The sequence below is a fragment of the Panthera pardus genome, unplaced genomic scaffold (assembly GCF_024362965.1).
Source record: "Panthera pardus isolate Hobbes unplaced genomic scaffold, ASM2436296v1 HiC_scaffold_27, whole genome shotgun sequence".
Classification (NCBI taxonomy): domain Eukaryota; kingdom Metazoa; phylum Chordata; class Mammalia; order Carnivora; family Felidae; genus Panthera; species Panthera pardus.
In genome coordinates, this window is record NW_026526843.1 from 65,087,090 (window position 1) to 65,111,675 (window position 24,586).

Consider the following 24,586-nt stretch of genomic DNA (forward strand, 5'->3'; position numbering starts at 1 on the left):
TTTAATTTCCTCTTTAACTTCTTGGTTAGACCATTCATTCTTTAGTAGGATGTTCTTTAGTCTCCAAATATTTGTTATCTTTCCAAATTTTTTCTTGTGGTTGATTTCGAGTTTCATAGCGTCATGGTCTGATACTATGCACGGTATGATCTCAATGTTTTTGTAATTGTTGAGAGCTGATTTGTGTCTCAGAAATCTAGAGATTGTTCTGTATATACTGGAAAAGAATGTATATTCCTCTGCTTTAGTTTGAAATGTTCTGAATATATCTGTTTTGTCCATCTTGTTCAGTGTGTCATTCAAAGCCATTGTTTCCTTATTGATTTTCTGTTTAGGTGATTTGTCCATTGTTGTAAGTGGGGTGTTGAAGTCCCAGTAGGTTGCCTTTTTTAAAATGATTTCCTTCCCTGTGCAAAAGCTTTCTATTTTGGTATAGTCCCAATAGATTAATTTTGCTTTTGTTTCCCTTGCCAGAAGAAAAATAACTAGGAAAACGTTTCTACAGCTGATGTCAAAGAGATTCCTGTCAATATTTTCTTCTAGGAGTTTTACGGTTTCAGGTCTCACATTTAGGTCTTTAATCCATTTTCAGTTTATTTTTTTGTATGCTATAAGAAAGTGGTTCAGATTCATTCTTTTGCCTGTAGCTATTCAGTTTTCTCAGCACCATTTGTTGAAGAGATGGTCTTTTTCCTATTGGATATTCTTGCCTCCTTTGTTATAGAGTCATTCACCATAAAAGTGCAGGTTTATTTCTGGACTCTCTATTCTATTCCTTTGACCTGCGTGTCTGTTTCTGTGCCAGTACCATACTGTTTTAATTACTGCCGCTTTGTAGTATATCTTGAAATCCAGGATTGTGATACCTCCAGTTTCATTTTTTTAAGTTTTTGTTTTAATTCCAGTTAACATACAGTGTACTATTGGTTCTAGGTGTATAATATGGTAATTCAGCAATTCCATGCATCGCCCAGTGCTCATCATGTCAGGTGCCCTCCCCAATCCCCATCACCTATTTTATCCATCCTCCCACTCCCCTCTATTCTGCTAACTATCAGTTCTCTATAAATAAGAATCTGTTGGGGCACCTGTGTGGCTCAGTTGGTTAAGTGTCTGACTTCCGCTCAGGTCATGATCTCGGAGTTCGTGGGTTTGAGCCCCATGTTGGGCTCTGTGATGACTACTTGGAGCCTGGAGCCTACTTCAGATTCTGTGTCTCCCTCTCTCTCTCTGCCCCTCCCCAACTCGTGCTCTTTCTGTCTCTGTCTCTGTCTCTGTCTCTCTCTCTCTCTCTCAAAAGTACACAAAACAAAAAGAAACTCTTTCTTCGTTTGTCTCTCTCTCCCTCTTTCCTTTTTCCCCTTTGCATGTTTGTTCACTTTCTTAAGTTCCACATGAGTGAAATTATATGGTATTTGTCTTTCTGTGACTGACTTATTTCGCCTAGCATTACACTCTCTAGCTCCATCCATGTCATTACACATGGCAAGATTTCATTCTTTTTATGACTAATATTCCAGTGTGTGTGTGTGTGTGTGTGTGTGTGTGCGCGCGCACGTGTGTGCGCACGCACATGTATACCACTTCTTTATCCATTCCATTAATCAGTGGACACTTGGGCTGCTTCCATATCTTGGCTATTGTAAATAATGCTTCTATAAACATAGGGGTGCATATATCTCTGTGAATTAGTGTTTTTGTATTCTTTGTGTAAATACCCAGTAGTGTGATTGCTGGATTGTAGGGTTGTTCTTCTTTTTCAAGATTGTTTTGGCTATTCAGGGTCTTTTGTAATTCCATACAAATTGTAGTATTATTTCTTCCCATTCTATGAAAAATGTTGTTCGTGTTTTGATAGGGATTGCATTAACACTGTATGATAGTTGTACTTGAATTAAAAAAGTTATGTTTGTAATGTTTTCAAATTTTTCTTAAATATTTACATAATTCTACATTATTGAAATATAGTTATATTTGAAATGACATGTTAATTATTGCTTTGTTTTCTCTCTTTCAACAGTTAAAAGATGTCGATACTCGGAAAATCATAAAAGCAATGCTTTCGTATGTGTGGCCCAAAGACCGGCCAGATCTACGAGCTAGGGTTGCCATTTCTCTGGGATTTTTGGGGGGCGCAAAGGTAAGAACAGGAGAAATTATACATTGATCATTGCTATAACTAAAAAATAGTATGACATTTTCTAATAATGAAAAGGGCTGATATAAGCTACTTTGGGGGGAGCATTGTTAACTTTTATGACCCTCATTTACATAACTATTTTATACCATCAGAAATTACATGGTAGTGCCCAATTTACCTGTGGATCAGACTTCTAATGGCCTCAACTTAATGGGATTTAGTCCTGAAACCAGATCATTGTGTAACAAAGCATAAGGAACTTTATAAAAGAAACTCCTTAGAGACCTGTTGGTTCTTTCTTAATACATATTTCTGGTAAGCTTGGTTCTCAGTTCCTAGTAATTTGAAAAGATGATGAAGGCACATTTAGGCACATTGAATGCCATAAGTGGTAAACAATAGTGTGAAGGGGGAAAAAAACAAACAGGAAGAGTTAAAAGAAATTCCTGGGCTCTGGCACTTACTAACCTTGTAACATTGGGCAAATTGCTTAGTCTTCATGCCTCAGTTTCCCAATTTGTAAAATAAGGTTAAATACAGTTGTTATAAGGATTAATTAAATCAGCATACAAAAGGCTAAAAAGAATGCTTGGCACATAGTAAAGTATATGTGTTAAGAATAATTTAGATTTCATCAAAAATATGGTAAAAAAAAAAAACCAGTTGAAAAATATAAATGAGGTTTTGCTATGTGTTAGGGTTAATATGTTGTTTTAGAACCTAGATCTTATTACTTTTTTCTCTGTGTCATGTATGTTCCTTTTTATTTACTCATTCTTTTCCCTACCCTAAAAATAAGTATTGAGAACTTATCATACAGAGGACTGTTCTTGGCTTTGCAGGGTATTCAAACATAAATAAGAGCACATTTCTTGTCTCAAATCATCCAAGATAAGACAAGTTATACTTTATTGCTATGATCCAAAGTAAGTCATAAATGATTTGAAAGAAGTACCATTCACGTGTTGGGATTTCAAAGGAAAGAACTACCAAGATGGGGAGTCAGGAAAGGTTTTGGAGAGGAAGTGATGTCTAAGATAGTCTTGGATTGATGAGTAGGTTTGTTAAAGGTAGAGGGGTAAAATGAACAGATTGAGAGAGGACGTAAGCATGTGTGGAGTAGTGAGTAGTCCAGCTTTGCTCCAGTGAGGGGATAGTGTTTCAGAGAAATTATAGGTAACCTTAAAAGATAGAGCTCCATGTGAAATACCTTAACTGTGAAACAAAAATTTAATTATGTTGGAAGTAGCAACATGTATTTTGAGTAGCAGAGTAATAAGGTTAGAGCTGTGCTTTAGGAAATTAATCTGACCCTTTTGCATAAAATGGATTAGGGTGGTGAGACAACTAAAATAGGGATACCATTGATTTTCATTTCATGTATTCATTCAGGCAATATTTGCCGACCTTGTTATGAGGCTAATGTAATAGTCTAGATGAAAAGTAATGACACTTTGTACTGGAGTAGTGGTAGAAATGGTAATATGCAGGGAAAAGATGCCAGAGATTTTGTGAGGTGAAGGAGGTAGAGTCAACAAGACTTAGCAACGGATCAGATATTAGAAGTAAAAGAGAAATAAGATTTCAAAGTTGATGCCAAGGATAAGAGAAATAAAATACTTTTAACAGAAGTAGGTAGGAAGTTAGGAAGTCTTGTTTGGGAAGATGAAATTTTGGTTTGAGGCATGTTAAGTTTGAGATGCTAATGGAATGTTGAGACAGATATGTAGCTGATAATACAAAATGCTAGACAATCTTAGGAAGGAGCCCCAGGCTAGAGAAATTAGGGGTAATAGTTGGGGGGAAAAAGAAGTAATAGTAGAAACAATGCAAATTAGTTCACCAAAGGAAAGAAGCAGAAATAGAAGGTGACTACAGACAGAACCTGTGATAAATGTGTTCCTGTAGGGAAGCAAACAGTAATGGAAACAGGGATGGAGTGATTGGAGAATAAAACTAGAATAATTCAGTCTAGCTGTTCATTGTCTTTTCTCCTTTCTCATCTGTGGGTTCTGTTGAGTACTCCCAATGAACTGGACCCCTTGCCTGGGAGAGGACTAAATCAAGATACTGAACAATAGACTAAGATCCATACTTTATTCTGTTTGTTTAAGCTGAACAGAGAGGATAATACAAATCTAAATTTGGTAGCTAACATTGAAATTCTTTTAACTCTTTTTTATATGTGTTTTTTAATATGAAATTTATTGTCAAATTGGTTTCCATACAATACCCAGTGCTCATCCCAACAGGTGCCCTCCTCAATACCCATCGCCCACCCTCCCACCCCCCCATCAACCTTCAGTTTGTTCTCAGTTAAAATTCTTTTAACTCTTAAATTTTTAGTTCAGTACTGATTGCTGAATTGTCTTTTACCTATAAATTGCTTAAAGATAAAGATTATTCTCAGCTCTTGTGCAAGGCAGAATTAGCAAATTGGCCTTTATTCTTTATTAGCTGAATTAAAGTACTTTGCTGACAAGTTGAAGGCAGATTGTTTTCTGGACTTTCTTTTGAATTGAAGAGAACAGTTTAGAACATGGCTAATTAGGTTAGTCAAAAGGAGCAGTGTTAATACGTGATTTTAGTTTTAGAATGAATTTCAACCCTTCAAAATACAAATTTCTGTTCCTTGGTGACAGGTCAATGTTGGTATAAAACCTAGATCAAGGTAACTTCCGTAAAGACTGAAATATTTTTAGAAGGCTAATATTTGATTCTTCTATCAATAAATATTGAGCACCCATAGAATAGATATGCTGTACTAACCTCATATAAACTAATTACAAGTAAACAGCAATGAATATAGAAAATTAGTCCTCAGAAAGTATGTTTGATTACTTTTGAGTTAGGAAAAGGAATAAATAGCCCGATGTTATGATGAGTTCATGCTTGTACTTTCAGAGCATATAGAGAAGCAGTTTTTTGTTTTTTTTTTTTTTTTTACTAAACAGGAACTAGACCATAGAATAGCTTTAGGAATATATAGTGGTAACTTTTAACCATTCCTAACATCATTTTTCTAGTTTCTATACTGTCTTTACTTTAAAGTGGTTACTCTCTCAATCTTTAAAACCTGGTCATTGTTTAATTTTGTTAGTATTGGTGGTGTGATTTATACTGGGTGTGCAAAGATGGATTGTTATCCCTTTCATTTCTTGGCTTCCTATTTTTTCTCAACATGCCTTGGTGTATAAGCACTTTGGACCAATCTATTCTCCTTTATACTCTGGTCTTCCCTACCTCCTCCACATACTTCTGGGAATTTTAAGAAGTTCAGGGATCTTCTCAGCTATAAATGAATGCCACCCAGCCATATGAGCAGCATGTGGTAGTTTCATAGCAAGACCAGAGGCATCCATGAGGGAGAACGGAGGCAGAAAGACAGAAATATCAAGTGAGAAGAAACAGAAGGGAGGAGGATTTCATGTTTAACATATGGGGTCACAGCATGCCATCTGCTTACTTATTTGCCTATTAATTCTCTTTTCATTCTGAAGGTCTTAAGGCTATCATTGTCTACAGCAAAGATTTGTAAGATAAACTGTATTATGCAAAGATGTCTTGCAGCCCAGACAAGGCCAAGAAGAATGGGTTGGTGTTTCTTCTGAATTGCAGCAATTCTACTTTTAATATGTTGGGTCCTCTATGAGATATATTTTAGGGGTTCTGCCACCAAGAGACAGAGATAGAGAGAACACAATCTGCCTTCCTTCCTTAAATCCCTACAAATCATATGCATTGCCTTTTCTTACCATCCACACATCTATCCTAGGAGTATCACATTATCATTAATCTGGGGATTTTGAGATCTAAGGATTTTTTAAAAAAATGTAATCTTTCTGGGCGTGCCTGGGTGGCTCATTCAGTTAAGCATCTGACTTTGACACAGGTCATAATCTCACGGTTCATGGGTTCATGCCCTGCATTGGGCTCTGTGCTGATAGCTCAGAGCCTGGATCGGATTCTGTGTGTGTGTGTGTGTCTGCACCTCCCCTGTTCACACTCTGTCTTCTCAAAAATAAACATTAAAAAAGATTTTAAAAAATTTAATCTTTCTGTTAGTATATCACATAATAGCCGTGCCAGGATTTAAGGAAAATATAAAACATATTTACTAAAATCATCTGTTTTCATAAAATAAGTGTGTTTTTTAATGTTATAAAAAAGTTTACTTATACTCTGCAATCAACACCATCTTTGGAACCACTTAGTTGACAGAGAACTTGAGAGTATAGGGCATTAAAGTAAAAAAGATCTCAATTAAGAATCTGTTGCAAATGAAAATAAGCTATATTTAACATTATAAAATAATTTCAAGGGAGAGTGTATTTTGTAAAAATATAATCAATATCCCTTTTCTTCAAGAATGCATCTGTTATATAAAGTAAGGGATCATATATGTGTCTTAGTCCATTTACACTGCAGTAAAAAGCACCATAAACTAGGTCGTTCATAAATGGCTTTTTGTTATGACCTACATGATATAAGAGGCAAGAAGGATCTTGGGGACTTGTTTATAAGGGCACTAATCCCATAAGGGCCTAATCACCTCCTAAAGACCCCACTTCCAGTGTCATTACCCTGGGGGGAATTCAACATGTGAATTTGGCAGGGGTACACAAATATTCAGATCATAGCATTATGTATTGAGCAACATTTGTCAAGTGACTTTTAGATACAAGATACTATGCTAGGCAGCTGGGAATAAAAAAATGAATAAAATATGTGCCTTGCCTTCCCTCCTGCAGTTGCAGTGTACTGAAGGAGAAAAATACATAAATAATGATAAAATATATATAATGTAATACCCAGATATCCAAAGGGAGTCACAAATGAAGATACATGGGAGTTCCAGCAATTAGGCATTTAGGGAAGCCTTCATGGAAGAGCTGGAGTTTTCCAGGAACTACTATCTTGACATGGGTAACTTCAGAAGATTCATGTACTTTCACTTTGATTCTTTAAAAATTTTCTGAAAAACACTTTTTAAAATGAAACAATGGTATCTGACCTTTAATTGAGAAGTATGATTTATATCCTGTAGTATTTTTTAATTAAAACACTATAATTTAGAGATGCTTTAGGCTTACAGAAAAATTAAGCAGTAAGTACAGAGAATTCCTATATATCCCCCCTCAAAAAACTCCATTCAATTTCTTCTGGTACTAACATCTTGCATTAATGTAGTACAATTGTTACAAATGATGAATGAACCAATTACTTAAAAATACATTATTCTTATTAGCTAAGTTCATAGTTTACATTAGGATTCACTCTTTGTGTTGTGTACTTATGTATGGGTTTGGGGGAGATGCATAATGCCATTTATCCACCATTAAAGTATCATACAGAATAGTTTCACTTATTCATCTCTCCATCCTCCTAAATCCCTGACAACCACTGATCATTTTATTGTCTCTGTAGTTTTGCCTTTTTCCATAATATCTTATAGCTGGAATCATATAGTATGTAGCTCTTACAAACTGTCTTCTTTCACTTAACAATATGCATTTCAGAGTCATTTATGTTTTTTTTTTGACTTGATAGTTCATTGCTTTTTATTGCTGAAAAATATTGCGTTGTATGGATGTACCATATAGTGTGTGTATCCATTCACCTTTTGAAAGACATTTTGGTTGCTTCCAGATTTTGCCAAAAGTAATGCTGTAATAAACATTTGTGTGCAGGATTTGTGTGACATAAGTTTTCAGCTCATTTGGGTAATTACTAAGAAGTGCAGTTGCTAGATTATATGTTAAGACTATGTTTAGTTTGTGAGAATCTGCCAAACTGTCTTCCAGAGTGGCTGTACCATTCTGCATTCCCACCAACAGTGAATGAGAGAGTTCTGTTGCTCCACATCCTTGTCAGCATTTGGTGTTGTCAGTGTTCAGGATTTTAGTCTTTCTAATAGATGTATAATGCTATCTCAATTTTGTTCTAATTTGATATTGCCTAATGATGTATGATATTGTGCATGTTTTCATATACTTATTGGTCATCTGTATCTCTTCCTTGGTGAGATATCTGTCAAGTCTTTTGCCCATTTTTAAATTGAGTTGTTCATTTTCTTATTGTTGAATTTTAAGTGTTCTTTGTATATTTTGGATACCAGTCGTTTATCAGATTTTTTGCAAATATTTTCACTCAGTCTGTAGCTTGTATTTTCCTTCTTTTAACAGTGTCTTTCACAGAACAGCAGTTTTAAATTTTAATGTAGTCCAACTTAACAGTATTTCGTGGATTGTGCTTTTAGTGTTGTATCTAATGTCATTGTGAAACAAAGGTCACCTAGATTTTATTTTATGTTATCTTCTAGAAGTTTTATAGCTTTGTGCTTTACATTTAGGACTGTGATCCATTTGGAGTTAATTTTTGTGAAAGGTGTAAGGTCAGTGTCTAGATTTCGTTTTTGTACGTTCAGTTTTTCTAGCACCATTTTTTGAAAGTATATTCACCACTATACTACCAATGCACATCTAGCACCATTTTTTGAAAAGACTGTTTTACCCACTGGGCTGCCTTTCTCCTTTGTCAAACATCAGTATAATATATTTATGTATATTTGTCTATTTCTGTACTCTCTATTCTGTTCTGTTGATCTACTTATCTATTCTTTTGCCAGTACCACGCTGTCTTGATTATTGTAGCTTTACGGTAATTCTTGAAATCAAATAGTGTCAGCCCTCTGGCTTTTTTTTTTTCTTCCAATATTGTGTTGGATATTCTGGGTCTTTTGTTTTTCTATGTAAAGTTTAGAATCAGTTTGTCCATATCTACCAAAGTATTTGCTGGGATTTTGATTGGGGCTGCATTGAATATATAGATCAAGTTCAGGAACAACTGACATCTTGACCATATTGAATCATTCTATCCATGAACATGAAATCCATTCCTTTAGTTTTTTTTTTTATTTCTTTTATCAGAGTATTGAAGTTTTCTTCATATAAATATTGAACATGTTTTGTTAGAATTATACCTAGTTATATCATTTTGGGTACTAATTTAAATGGTATTATTTTTTATTTCAAATTATGTATTGCTCACTGGAGATATATAGGAAAGCAATTGACTTTTGAGCCTTATGAGCCTTATGTCTTGCAACCTTGCTAGAGTTGCTTATTAGTTTCAGGAGGTTTATTTCTATTGTCAGTTCTTTTGGATTTTCTACATAGATAATCATATTATCTGCAAATACGGTTTTATTTCTTCTTTCCTAATATGTGTGCCTTCTATTTTCCTTTCTTACTGCTTTAGCTAGGACTTCTAGTACCATATTGAACAACAGTGATAAGTGAGGGTGTCTTTGCTTTGTTCCTAAATTTTGGGGGTAAAGCTTCTAGTTTCTCATCATTAAGCATGTTGTTACCTATAGGGGTTTTTGTAGGTGTCCTTAATCAAGTTGAAGAAGTTTCATTCTATTCCTAGTTTGCTGAGAGTTTTTATCTTGAATAGGTGTTGGATTTTGTCCAGTACTTCTTTTGCATCTATTGATATATTTTTTTCTTTAGCCTATTGATGTGATGGATTACATTGATTTTCCAATGTTGAACCAGCTGTGTATACCTGGAATGAATTCCACTTGGTCATGTTGTATAATTATTTTTATATATTATTGGATTTGTTTTGCTAATATTTTGGTGAGAATTTTTTATCTGTGATCATAAGAGATAATGGTCCAGAATTTTCCTTTCCTGTAATGTCTGCCTGGTTGTGGTATTAGGGTAGTGCTGGCCTCCTAGAACGAGTTTAGAAATTTTCCCTCCGTCTCTGTTTTTTGGAAAATATGGTATTTACAAATTGAGTACTTTGTCCATTTTTCTTTTCTCTTTGTTTTGCCTTGCTAATTTTATCTCCCTTTAGTACTCTCGTTCTTTATTTTCTTTTTCTCTTTCTGATCCTTTTGAGGATTGTTTACTAGAGGTAAACAAAATTCTCTTTTACCTATTCACATATATTGGGCCCTTCTTGGTGACACTAGTTACAGAGTCCTTAATTATCAGAGGCTGGTGTGAAAGAGATTAGTTTTTAAGGAATTAAAGTATTAAAAATGTTTGTAAGAATTAGGTTCCTCAGATGGCAGACAATACTTTCATTATTAAGAAGGGAAAAGTCATTTTAAAATCTAGAATTGGAGACCCTCGGTAAACTGATGATATTGACCAGTACATTTGGCATCATATAGATAACAACATACTTTTGGCTGTCCTTTATGGTGATTGTACTTTTTCTTTAAGTCCATTCTTTAATTTGTGTCCCAAATTGTGCATTTCCATGTTAAAATTAAACAAATTCATTTCATAATTATATACCAGTCTCTGTGAAAATTCAAGAATTTAGAGGATTATTTATTTATGTGATTTAAACTTTTGATCTAGGAAAGAAAAAAATTTTGTGAGAATAAGTCTTGAGAGAGTAATTTTCTCTTTATTTCTCTTGTACTTAAATTAATGGACACATTGCAGTTACAGATGAAACATAACTTGTCACATGAGTATAATCTAGTAAAAACAGTTTCTCAATTTTTAGAAAACACCTGGGGGATTAAGTTTCATATTGAGTCAATTTTTGTTGAAATTGATTAATATCTAGCCTTAGTTTTAGACCTCTTAAGCCTCTAGGGAGTGAGGTCTGGTATGCCCTGAGACACTGGCTTTATTTTAAAAATTTTACTTTTAATAAACATGCAACAAAATGCACTCTTTTGTGATTTTTAACACATGCATATATTCATATAATTACTGTCACAGTCAGGATACAGAAAAGTGTTACCACCCTAAAAATCTCCTTGTGTAACCCCTTTGTAGGTATATCCTCTTCAGACCCCTAATAGCTGGATAGTACTGATTTGTCCTCTATCCCTATAGTTTTATCATTTTGAGAATACCATAGCCTTTTGAGCTTGCTCCTCTCACATAACATGATGCTTTCTTCATTCATCCAAGTCATTGAGTATATCAGTTCATTTTCTTTTTATTACTGAGGTGTATTCCATGGTATGGATGTACTACACTTTGTTCATTCACTGGTGGACATTTGGTTTCTTTCCACCTTTTGACAGTTATAACTAGAGTGGCTGTAAACACTTAGGTATAGTTTTTTGTGTGAACCTTAGTTTTCATTTCTCCAGGGTAAATATATCTTGAGAGTAGAATTTATAGGTCATGGTTAGTATATTTTTAACTCTATAAGGAACTGCCAAACTGGTTTCCAGAATGGCTATTTTCATCTTACCACCAGCAGTGTATGAGAGTTCCAGTTGTTTCACTTCTTTGCTAACATATGATATTGTCAGGCATTTAGTGTTATCTTATGGTTTCAATATCCATTTTCCTAATGGCTGATGATGTTGAATATCTTTGCATGTGCTTGGCTGCAGGTATATATCCACTTTGGTGAAATGTTTGTTCAAGTGTTTTGTCCATTTTTAGTTGGGCCATTTTTTTTCCTGTTTAGTTTAGTGAGCTATTTATATATTCTGGATATGAGACTTTGTCAGATATATAATTTGCAATTATTTTCTCCCATCTGTAGCTTTTTATTATTTTAGAAAGAGACAGAGAGAGGGAGAGGGAGAGCACGAACAGGGGAAAAAGGGGCAGAGGGAGGGAGGGAAGGAGGGATCGAGAGAGAGAGAGAGAGAGACAGAATGAATCTTAAGCAGGCTCCATCCTGAGCATGGGCTCAATTTCATGACCGCAAGAGCATGACCTGAACTAAAATCCAGAGTTGGGCACTCAATCAGCTGAGCCACCCAGGTGTCCTGAATCCATCTGTAGCTTTTTAAAAAAAAAATCCCTTAATAGTATTTTACATAGAACAAGAGTTTTTAATTTTGATAGGCTTCCAGTTTATCATTTTTTCCCTTCATGGATTATGTTTTAGTTGTTAACATGTAAGAACTGTTTACCTAACTGAAGATCATTACAATTTTCTCTTGTGTTTTTTTCTAAAAGTTATATTTTTACGTTTTACGTTTATATCTATGTTCCATTTTTGAGTTAATTATTGTATCTAGTTTAGTTGAAGTTTTGTCGTTTGGTCCAGTTGTTCCTACATGAAGGCTTTTCTCTCCCAATTGAATTTCCTTTGGATCCTATTGCTGCTGTAAAAACTTTTCACACTTGATAGCTTAAAACAACACAAATTCATTATTTTATAAAGGTCAAAAGTCCAAAATTAGGTTTCCTGGGTCAAAATAAAAACATTTGTCAGGGCTGTATTCCCTCCAGAGGCTCTTTGGGAAGGATCCATTTCCTTGCCCTTTCTACCTTCTAGAGGTCATCTGCATTCCTTGGCTCTTGGTCCCTTCCTCCATCTAAAAGCCAGCAGCATCTTCAGTCTTTCTGACTCTGACTCTTGGCCTCCGTATTCCTATCTTTTCTCTTGACTTTGACCCCCCCCCACCTCCTTCTCATAAGGACCCTCTTGATTACACTTGGCCCACCCAGATAATTCAGGATACTCTCCCCAGCTCATATTCTCATTTAATCACATTTGCAAAGTTTGTTTTGCCATGTAAGGTATCCTCTTCACAGGTTCTGGAGATTAGTACATTAGTAGATGAAGATTTTAGGGAGCCATTATTCTCTCTCTCTCTCTATGTAATCATCTTTTTCTGTATTCTGTTCTTGTCCATTGATCAATGTGTATGTGTTTCTCCATTCATCAACACCACATTGACTTCACTGTTGTAGCTTTCTCTTAAGGCATAAAGATAGATTCTTCCAACGTTTTTCTTTTTAAAATTGTTTTGGCTATTCTAATTTCTTTATGTGTATATATAATTCTAGAGTAATCTTGTCTGTAGCTACAAAGAAGCCATATAGGACTTTTAAATGGATTTTTAAATCTGTAGACCAATTTGGAGAAAATTGACATCCCTACTATATTGAGTCTTCTAGTCAGTGAACATAGAATCTCTCTCCATTTACTTGAATTTCCTTTGTTTTATTTCATCTGCATTTATAGCTTTCAGCATACAGACACTGAACATGTTTGATTAGACCACTGGTTTCCAGCCAGAGGTGATTTTGCTCTTGAGGGATATTTGGCACTATCTGGAGATATTTGTGATGGTCACAGTTGAGGATGAGTGTGTCACCAGCATGTAGTAGGTAGAAGTTAGGGATACTACTAAACATCCTAAAGTGCACAGAATATTTCTTCCCATAAAAAAGAATTATTTAACCCAGAATGTCCATAGTGCTGAAGATTGAGAAACCCTAGATTAGGTTTATACTTAGGGATTTCTTTTTGGGGGGAGGGGGATTGTAATTTTTTTTTATGTTGGTTTCCAGTTGTTCATTGCTAGCATATTGATACATTAATAATTATGTATTTACATTGGTCATTATATGTTGATAATTATATTGGTAAGTATTGATATATTTGGAGTTTGGTCTATCATTTTATTTTATTTTTGCCAGTTCGTCTTTCTTACTCTATTTCACCTTTCCTGCTATCTTTTGTGTTACTTAAATACATTTTACTATCCCATTTTAATTTATCTATTGTGCCTTTTAGCCTATTTCTTTGTGTAATTTTTTTTTTGCAGTTACTCTACGAATTACAATAGTGGTACTTAACTTTTCACAGCTTACTTAGAATCAACATTTTACCATGTCAAGTGGAATGTAAAAACCTTACTATGCCCTATAAGTCACTTTACCTTCCCCCCTTATGTTTACAGGTTATCTTATGTATTATATCTGTATACATTGAAAACCCCATGGTCAATGATTTAACTTTTGCTTTTGTCCACCAAACATATTTTAAAGAACTTAAGAGAATAGGCTACTATATTTGCACAGATATTTAACTATTTCTGTTGGTTTTTCTTCATTCCTGATGTTCCAGATTTCCTTCTGCTTCTATTTCCCATATGTATGAAGACTTTTCTTTAGCAGTTCTTTTTTTTTTTAAGTTTATTTATTTCTTTTAAGAGAGGTGGGGGGGAATGAGCAGGGAAGGGGCAGAGAGAGAGGGAGAGAAAGATTCCCAAGTAGGCTCAGTGCTGTCAGCACAGAGCCCAACGTGGGACTCGATCTCACAAACCATGAGCCAAGATGAAGAGTCGTACGCTTAACCGTCTGAGGCACCCGGGTGCTCCCCTGTAGCAGTTCTTTTAGAGGAGGTCTGCTGGTGACTAATTTTTAGTGTTCCTTAACCTGAGAACATTGTGATATTCCTTTCATTCTTGAAAGCTCGTTTTGCTAGTTATAGGATTTTAATTTGACAGTTCTTTTCTTTTACCACTTGAAAAATGTTTTGACACTTCCTGCTGGCCTCCCTGGAAATCTGGTTTCTTCAAATTGTTTTTCCCCCTATATATAATGTATTGTTTTTGTGTAGCTTCTTTTAAGATTTTTAAATTTGTTTTCAGCTTTCAGAATTTTAGTTATAATGTATCTTGAGGGGCACCTGGGTGACTCAGTTGGTTAAGCATTTGACTCTTGATTTCAGCTTGAGTCGTGACCTCAGGTCATGGGATCGAGCCCACATCAGGCTCTGTGCTGAGCATGAAGTCTGCTTAAGATTCTCTCTCTCTCTTCCTCTGCCCCTCTCTCCAGCTCACACTCTCTCATGTTCTAAAATTTAATTTCTTTGGGTTTTCCCTATTTGGAGGGGAGGTTGCTCAGCTTCTTGAATCTGTAAGTTTATGTCTTCTGCCAAATTTGGGGAATTTTTAGCCATTATTTCTTTGAATACTTTTTCCAGCTTCACACTTTCCTATTCTTCTGGGACTCTAAAAAGGAGTGATTTTTTTTTTTTTATAGTCCATAGATCCCTGAGGCCCTCCTGCCCCTTTTTAGTGTTTTCTCTCTGTTGTTCATATTCAGTAAATTTTATTGTTCTGTCTTCATGTTGACTGATTCTCTCCTTTGTCCTCTCCATTCTGCCACGGAGCCCATCCATTCAGATTTTTTTGAATTCTGCCATTTACTTTCCACTTCTAGATTTTTCATTTGGTTCTTCTTTATGTCCTCTGTTTATCTCCTGAGACATTATATATTTTGATGTTTGAAGCATGTTCATAAATGCTCCTTGAAGCACTTTTATTTTTTTAATGTTTGTTTATTTTTGAGAGCGAGAGAGAGGCGCACGCGTGCATGAGTGGGGGAGGGGCAGAGAGAGGGAGACACAAAATCTGAAGCAGCTCCAGGCTGTGCGCTGTCAGCACAGAGCCCGATGTGGGGCTCAAACTCATGGACGGTGAGATCATGACCTGAGCTGAAGTCAGACACTTAACTGACTGAGCCACCCAGGTGCCCCATTGAAACACTTTTATGATGGCTATTTTGAAATCCTCATCAGATAGTTCTAATATTTATGTCTGTTGATTGTATTTTCTTATTTCAAGTTGATATCTTAGTAGTCCTTGGTATAAGGAGTGATTTTTTTTTTTATTGAAATCCAGATATTTTGGGTATTATGCTATAAGATTCTGGATCTTTTTAAAATCTTTTGTTTGTTAGGAGGCCTCCTGTGACACTGTTCCAGTGAGGATGGAGTGTTGCCTCATTACTGCAGGTGGGGTTGAAAGTACAGGTTCTTACCTTCGCCTCCACTGACTCCTACAGGAAGGAACCCCTCCTGACCGCTAGGTGGGGTAGTTCAGACTTCTCAGTAGGATGAAAGACAAACTACACACCAGCAGAAAATTTTTACAAATCACATATCCAGCAAAGGCCTCTATATCTAGAAATATATAAAGAACTTTAAAATTCAATAGCAAAAACAAAAAAACAACCCAGTTCTAAAATTTGCAAAAGACACAAACAGATATTTTACAGAAGAGGATATATGGGTGGAAAATCAAAATATGAAAAGATGTTCAACATCATTGCTGTCACGGAAACAAATTAAAACCAAAAGATATCACTATACATTTATTAAAATAGTTTCAAAATAAAAAATAGTGATGATATCAAATGTTGGTGAGGATGTGGAGGAATTGGATCACTCATACTTTACTGGTGGGAATGTAAAATGGTACAGCCACTCAGAAAGGGCATGACAGTTGCCTAAAAAGTTCAGTGTAGACTTAGCAGTTGTACTCTTGGGCATTTATCCTAGAGAAATGAAAACTTATGATCACCTGTATGAAAATTTCCAAAGCATCTTTTTATTTGTAGTCCAAAACTAGAAACAACCAAAATGTCCTTCAGGGATGAATGGTTGAATAAATTCGGTACATCCATGGAATAGTACTCAGCTATAAAAGATGAGATATTGATGCATGCATCATCCTTGATCAACTTCAGGGGCATTACGCTGAGAAAAAAAAACAGGTCGATCTCAAAAGATTACAAATTATATTATTCCATGTATATAATATTCTTAAAATTACTAAACTATAAAGATCAAGAACAGATTAGTGCTTGCCAGGGGACAGGGACTGAGATGTCGGGGGAGGTGGGATGGGAGTGAATATAAAGAACTGTAGCACAAGAGATTTCTTTTGTTGTGATGGGGTAGTTCTGTATCTTGACTGTGGTGATTGTTACATGCATCTGAACATGGGATAAAATGGCGTAGGACCATTTGGTAATACATACAAACCACACACATACATGAATACACATTTAAATATGGTAGAAACTGAATACATATTTAAATATGGTAAAAGCTGAGCGAGTTCTGTAGTCTAGTTAACAGTAATGAGCCAATGTACATTTTTGGTCTTGATATTGAACTATAGCTATATCAGATGTCATCATTAGGAGATGCTGAGTGAAGGGTCGAGTCTCTTTGTACTACTTTTGCAACTTTCTGTGAGTCTACAATTGTTTCAAAAGAAAATGTTTTTAGAAAATTCACATTTCTCTGAAATGGTTTAAGTGTAGTTCTAGTGAAAGCAGAGTATTAGGGAAAACCAGTATTTGTCACCCTCCCCATGCTCAAAATATCACAAGGCCAGTGCAGCCAATACACATGTACTAATAAAAATACGCATAATATAATCCTTTCCATTTCTTTTGTGTTTTTTATTTCTTTCCTTTCTAAAATTACGTTTTTGGGAGAACTGGAAGTAATTAACAATTATTATTAGAGGTAGTACTATGTTCTTAGCATTATGCTAACTGCCTTTTTTCTGCCAATAAAAATACAGGACAGATGACATTCATATTACAAAGATGCTCCTGGGGCGCCTGGGTGGCTCAGTCGGTTAAGCATCCGACTTTGGCTCAGGTCATGATCTCGTAGTCCGTGGGTTCGAGCCCTGCATGGGGCTCTGTGCTGACAGCTGAGAGCCTGGAGCCTGCTTCAGATTCTGTGTCTCCCTCTCTCACTGCCCCTTCCCCGCTCACACTCTGTCTCTCTCTGTCTCTCAAAAAATGAATCGATGTTAAAAAAAAATTGAAGATGCTCACATATTTGACCAACCCAAACACATTTTCAAGAAAGTAAAATTACACAACTTTCTTGGTGATACATTAATTAGTTTTGGTCACTATGCACTCTGGCTGTGGCAAAGATATAATAGGCTGTAAGTTATGAGAATTGCGTGCTAGCTGTAACTATCACTTTTTCTCCCACTCAAGAAATTGTATTGGAATGCAAGTGAGGGGATGTGGTCTTATTATACGGAAACCCTGGAATCAGCTATGATTTATTTAAATTAGTTGTGTCATACTTTATAGCTGGTTTCAACAGCACATATGAGAGCATCCACTTTAGGGTGCAAATGTAGTAAAATAATATGGTCTCTTGCTTTATGAGCTGCTAATATGGCTATGGTATACTAGAAGAAAATTCTGAATTTCAAGTCAGTCTTGGATTTTAATCCCAGCTCTGCTGCTTCCCAGACAAGTTATTAAACCTCATGGAACCTGAGTTTCCTCAGTTACACGGATATCCATTTAATGGAATTGTTATTTCATTCAGCTTTTACCTTTGTGAAAGTACATAGCACCATACCTGATTCCTGTAGGTATTGTTCACAAAATGTTTGTTTGCCACAAAAGGTTTGTGAACTGAGGTTGAGAAGCCAGTATATCCGTGCACATTGCTCCTAGAATGTGAATGATAAATATATAATAAAAATGATAGATACTGATGTATAAACCATCAAAAAGAGGAGTTGGAAAATCGGAAGAATGTCACATGGGCTGCAAGTTTCAGAGAAGGGAATGGTATTCAGAGTGGGTTTTGAAGAATGGAGAGGCAGGTAAATCTGGCAGGTAGGCCATTTCAAGCAGAAGCAAGAGCTTGAGATTATATGATTATATAGGAATCAGAATCGACAATTTTGTCATACTTGAAACTTGCTATTATATTAGATTATATTTTAGAAGTCAGAAAAAAACTTTAAGCAATTTATCCCATACTGTTTCGTTCTTAAAAGTGTTCCAACATCTGCTGTGTATTTTAATGATATTATTGAATGAGAGTACCTGCTTGGTTGCTAGGACACTTGTACACTTTACTTCAAAATCTTGGTTGGTAAGATTTACATAGCTCTTGTCAGTTGTCAGCTAAACTTAGGCTTGTTGACAATACTTTAAATGGAATGTTTACAAGGGGTGGGATTTCATTGTTTTTGGTAAGCCTAACAGAATTGCTTTCACATGTTATTGTATATGAATTTAATTTCTTTAAAGCTTTGGCATTCTAATCAGTTTTCTATTCTTAAATGATAGTTGGTGTATTTGATACTGTAACCTTGCAGAAAATGTGAAATGTGAGTGATTGAATATTTGCCTTGAACATATGAAAGCATTATACCCATAGTTTTCATATTTTTTGGTATATTCTCATGGAGAAATAGGTTGGTTTTTAAAAGCTTAGTTTGGTATTTAGTGGGTTTTCTTTAGTATTGGAGCAAAGGAATCTTTTTAAATTTTTATTATTGAATTATAGTTGACATACAATGTCATATTAGTTTCAGGTATACGATACAGTGATTCAGTAATTGTATACATTACTCAGTGCTCACCACAATAAATGTAGTCACCATACAACATTATTACAATATTATTGATTATATTTCTTATGCTGTACTTTTCATCTCTGTGACTTATTTTGTAACTAGAAGTTTGTACCTCTTAATTCCCTTCATCTGTTTCACTAATTCCCCCACCTCTTCTCTGAACAAAGGAATCTTTTTGTGGGGCAAATAGATCTATCAGTGTTATGTGTGTGTGGTTTTTTTTTCCCCCCAATGGTGAGTCAGCCACAGAGATACTTGTAATTTATTGCTTTTGAGATACTTTCTTGCTATATAATTTTAGTTTTACTATTATTTTGGTGAACAAATAATTTTACATATTTGATTGAATGTGTATGTATGATTGAAGATATATTTATATAGAACTATAGAAGATATATATATAAAGAACTATCATATAAGGCAGTTTGCCTTAAGTGCCAGAAGCTCTGTAGGATTTCAGATAATGGAGAGAGCATTTCGAGTAAATGATCAGGGATTATTTCATGGAGGCCCAAGCATTTGACTAATGCACGTAAGTTATAAATTAATATTAACATGGCAGTCAGTGTCAGGTAGGAGTCCTGAAATGACAGCTCTCCAATGCCAAAGATTTTATCTTTATAAACTAGGAAAATCATTTCAATACTAGTAAATGATTAATATCTAAACATTCCCATAAACACTAATTTAAGGTAAATACTTGTACTTTTAGAAAATATTTTGTATATGATGGATAATTGCTTTTATATTTTTAGGCCATGAATATTGTGGTTCCCTTCATGTTTAAATATGCTGTAGACAGCCTCAACCAGATGTCGGGAAACATGCTGAACCTGAGTGATGCACCAAATACAGTTGCAACCATGGCAACGGCAGTTCTGATTGGCTGTATGTGTGATTCTTTAATCTATCTACAGGTGTTGACTTTCTTCAAGAGGGTTTCATCATATTTGAGCAGATGACCTTTTTACCACAAACACAAGTTAGCATTTTGGATGTTTATCGTTTTACATGTGATTTTTGATAGGTAGTTTAAAAAAATTCTTTATGTTTTCTAAAATTCTGTAAAAACAGTTTCATTTTTTAAGTTCTAGAAAAATATAACATGAAATAAGATATTAAATTCATAATTACCACTTCTAATAGTAGTTGGTTAATAATAAATTCATAATTACCACTTCTAATAATTGTTAATAAGGTTCCTGAAAATAAGGCTAGTTATTTTCTTGTTATTGTTGTTAACTGCTTAATGGGAAATAGCTAAATAATGCTATATGTATATTAATGCTTCATTAAGTTACATTCAATAGCCTTGACACATTTACCATTTTTAAAGAACAGAATATGTTGCTTTGTTTACTCCTGCATTAGAAAGGACACTTTATGAGACTCAGGAGGTTTGAATGGGGGCATGCTTTAGTCAAGGCACTTGATTGTTCAGGATCTCGATTTTATCATTTGTTATTCGGGGGAATTGGATTAGATCAAAAAAACCTGTACAGATATTGTACATTTATCCACAATAAGGCCATGCGGGGTGCTACTTATTAAAAGTATTTAGTTGGAGGGGTACCTGGGTGGCTCAGTCAGTTAAGCATCTGACTTAGCTCAGGTCATGATCTCACAGTCCATGATTTCAAGCCCCACGTCAGGCTCTGTGCTGACAGCGCTCTCCCTCTCTCTCTGCCCCTCCCCCACTAGCACGCTGTCTCTCAAAAATAAAATAAAAACATTAAATTTTTTTAAAACTTAAAAACAAGTATTTAGTTGGAAAAAATCTTTCATCATCTGGAGTTTATAGAGGAAAATAACACTGAAAGGGATTCAGGGTGGTGGAAGGATTGGTACTCACTAGGCTAGATGCTTGCTTTCTAGGTTTCTTTTAATGGAAGTATTCTGTGATGTATTCATTTATTGTGTAAGTACTTTCTTACTTGCCATATGTTTATCATTTTTACACTCCTATGATTCGAATGTTTTCACATCCCACTTTTTCTTTTGAATGTCTTGTCAGATGGTGTATCAAGAGCTGGAGCTGCCTTTTTTAATGAAGTTCGAAATGCAGTATTTGGCAAGGTAGCCCAAAATTCAATCCGAAGAATAGCCAGAAATGTCTTTCTCCATCTTCACAACCTGGATCTGGCTTTCCATCTGAGTAGACAGACAGGAGCTTTATCAAAAGCTATTGACAGAGGGACAAGGGGTATCAGTTTTGTCCTGAGTGCTTTAGTATTTAATCTTCTTCCCATCATGTTCGAGGTGACTCTTGTCAGTGGTATTTTGGTAAGTAAAAAATTTTTCATAACAAGCTTTTATCTTACATTCTCATTGAAAGCTATTTAGTACTGGAAGCTGTAGTGCTATTGAATGCTCATGGTTTGAAAGCAAAATTCCACGGTACCAGAAGGATTATGCAGTTTATTTAATTATTTTGCTACAGGCTTCAAGGGACCATTCAAAATCTTTATCATGTTGTTATTGTAAAGAGCTGGTCACTTCTACACATAGATCAGTCATTTAGTGCTTGTAATTTTTTTGTTAATAGAGATTTTTGTATATGACTTTGGACTGGTATACTCAGATTATCTAGATTTTTATTCACCATTTATAACATTTAAGCAATTTCATATTTTGTAATTAAGACTGTATATATACATTTTATTCCTCTTAAGGCTTATTGCATTATTTTTATCCTAGCATATGACAGTAGTATCAATGTGGCAAGTGTAGTGGCTTTCTTCCCTTGTTACCTAAAGTAGCTTTTCTAAGGTATTTGATATCTCACAAAATTATTTATTTATACAATTCCCATCAACATATTTCTATTAAAATCTTTTGATTGATATTTGCTGTTACATATTATAAGCTATTTGCAAGAACAGTGACTGTTTATCATTTCTTATTTTGCCTTCTCCAGTATTATAGATGTGGCGCCCAGTTTGCATTAGTAACCCTCGGGACACTTGGTGCATACACAGCATTCACAGTTGCTGTTACACGGTGGAGGTAAAGTATTTCCTAGAGGCCAGTCAAGGTTCAGAAATTAGTTACATTTACATAGCAAAAATTTCATGCCTATGTGAATCTTTGTCTTACAGAACTAGATTTAGAATAGAGATGAACAAAGCAGATAATGATGCAGGTAATGCTGCCATAGACTCACTGCTGAATTATGAAACTGTGAAGGTAATATGTTTAATTATACTTCCTCTCCCTTTCACACTGCACAGAGATTTGTTCTGCCATTTAGCTGAATAGGTGCTGTAAGTTAGAGCTTCAGATTAGGATAGGATCTCTAAGTGTGATGAAATAATTGTACTTTATTATTTTTCTTTATTTGGAAATTCTCCTCTCTTTCCACCTCAGTTTTTGTGTGGCAACATCAGAATTTTACCTTCTGAATTAATTTGTAAGTGATGAGTATATTTAGCATCTTGATTCAGAATTAACACTAAGCTAATCAAACTGACATGTAAGGTCTTGACTGTCCCTCAGAGGACCTAGCATATAGTGATTTTCATTAATTCTCATTTATGTGTCCATTTTTCCATTTAACAAATATTCCTGAATGGTTCTTGTGTCCAAAGCACTACACTAAGTCCTGTGATGGGGAAGTGTGGTAAAAATGATTGATAAAAGGCTTGCCCTCCCAGAATTAAGTCCCGTAAATTGGGAGAATTATAGTTAAGTATGCAGTTGACTATAAAAGAAAGCATAAAGTGGTGGGGGCAATGAGAACTGTCAGTTCAGTCTCAGAGGATCAGGGGAAGAAAGCTTTGTAAAGGAAGTGCCATTAACACTTTTTTTTAGATTTGGGTTTAAATTAACCAGGCCTTCAGTAAATATGCAATGAATTTTATGGACTTTTCAAATATAGTTCATTGTGGAAAACTGCAGGAGTACCATAGCTCAATGTATTGAAAGTTTTTAAAGTGGAGTATGGCAATACAAAATTGAATCCATACATAAAGTCTGATGAAAAGGATACTAATCACTTAAGAGAAAAATTATAATTGTACTTGCATGTAATAACTATTTTTGTATATTTTGTAGTATTTTAATAATGAGAACTATGAAGCACAAAGATATGATAGATTTCTGAAGACATATGAGACTGCTTCATTGAAAAGTACCTCTACTCTGGCTATGCTGAACTTTGGTCAAAGTGCTATTTTCAGTGTTGGTTTAACGGCTATTATGGTGCTCGCCAGTCAGGGAATCGTGGCAGGTAATGGATCTGCAGTTTTCACATTTATAGATGTTTTTCTTAACCTTTATAAATAAGGATTGATGAAAGGAATGTATATATTAGTCTTAGTTATAAAGCATATTCAATAGAGTGCTTTAACATCCTTGGATTACTTTCCTTTTTATATCAGAATGTGTTTTCTTAATTGTATAATAGTGGTTTTTTTTAACTTCCTTTTGTTTGACACTACAAGTTTAGCACTGGCTCCCTCATTAATTAGAACTACTGTTTATCCATTTTGTGAGGCTACATATTGATTCTTTCAGGAGTAAATTCTTTTTTTAGCATCTGATATTTCTAATTTCTCTTGTAGACCTGGAAAGCAATGTAATTAATTTAGTGTTTAGTCCAAAGAACTAAAATGCACCACACATACTTTTTACAATTACAAGTTACATTTTAATCTTTCTATTAATTTACATTTGCAAAACATTTCAAAAGTGAGTAATGTCTCTGCCTCTTTTCTGTAATCTGCCCACTCAGTTAAGATTTATTCATTCACTGTGACCTTAATATATGGTTTCATTCCCAATCATGATACCCATTTGTTCCAATTTTTAATATATACTTAAATTTTTTTTTTTCTATTTCACATTGCAAAGAAACTTGCTAGTGTCTTAGGAAGAAAGGAGAGAGATATTTAGCCATCCATTTCTATCTTCACTTAAACTATTCTTTTTTTGTGTGCGTATATTATGTATAGTGTATGGGTAGGTGGTTCCCATTCCACTTATATCAAGTTCTCTATATTCCTAAATCATGAATTAAAATGCTTTTAAATTTGCATAGACCTTAAGAGTTACTGGTTATGTGCATTTTATGCTATGAAAATTATAGCATAAATTTTTAAAATTTATTATAGTTATAGAATATTATATTCCAGACTAATAAACTTCTCTATCTTAAGCTGGAAAAGTTTATAACATCTAAAATACCTTTTTTTTCTTCTGTCAACTACATATTAAGGTACCCTTACTGTTGGAGATCTAGTAATGGTGAATGGACTGCTTTTTCAACTTTCATTGCCCCTTAACTTTCTGGGGACTGTATATAGAGAAACTAGACAAGCACTGATAGATATGAACACCTTGTTTACTCTACTCAAAGTAGACACTCGAATTAAAGTAAGTAATCTATTTAGTACCTTTTAAACAGCATGTGAGCATCATCCCATTAATAGGATTATTCTAAGGGAATATTCTTACATCACCATGTTAGCAAACCAGTTTCTTTTTTGCAGGAATTGGGGCTATGATGT

The 24,586-nt window shown here is 34.8% G+C and overlaps 1 protein-coding gene across 2 annotated transcripts in view; it reads left to right on the forward strand.

Annotated features, from left to right (window-relative positions):
- ABCB7 (ATP binding cassette subfamily B member 7) overlaps positions 1-24,586 on the forward strand; it is a 163,987-nt gene that overhangs the window by 104,980 nt on the left and 34,421 nt on the right. For both annotated transcript variants that reach the window (XM_019438180.2, XM_019438181.2), the window contains exons 4-10: positions 2,021-2,140; positions 19,835-19,967; positions 21,094-21,362; positions 21,997-22,085; positions 22,178-22,265; positions 23,133-23,307; positions 24,295-24,452. In XM_019438180.2, the coding sequence (XP_019293725.2) occupies positions 2,021-2,140; positions 19,835-19,967; positions 21,094-21,362; positions 21,997-22,085; positions 22,178-22,265; positions 23,133-23,307; positions 24,295-24,452 (1,032 nt within the window). The remainder of the gene's footprint in view (positions 1-2,020; positions 2,141-19,834; positions 19,968-21,093; positions 21,363-21,996; positions 22,086-22,177; positions 22,266-23,132; positions 23,308-24,294; positions 24,453-24,586) is intronic.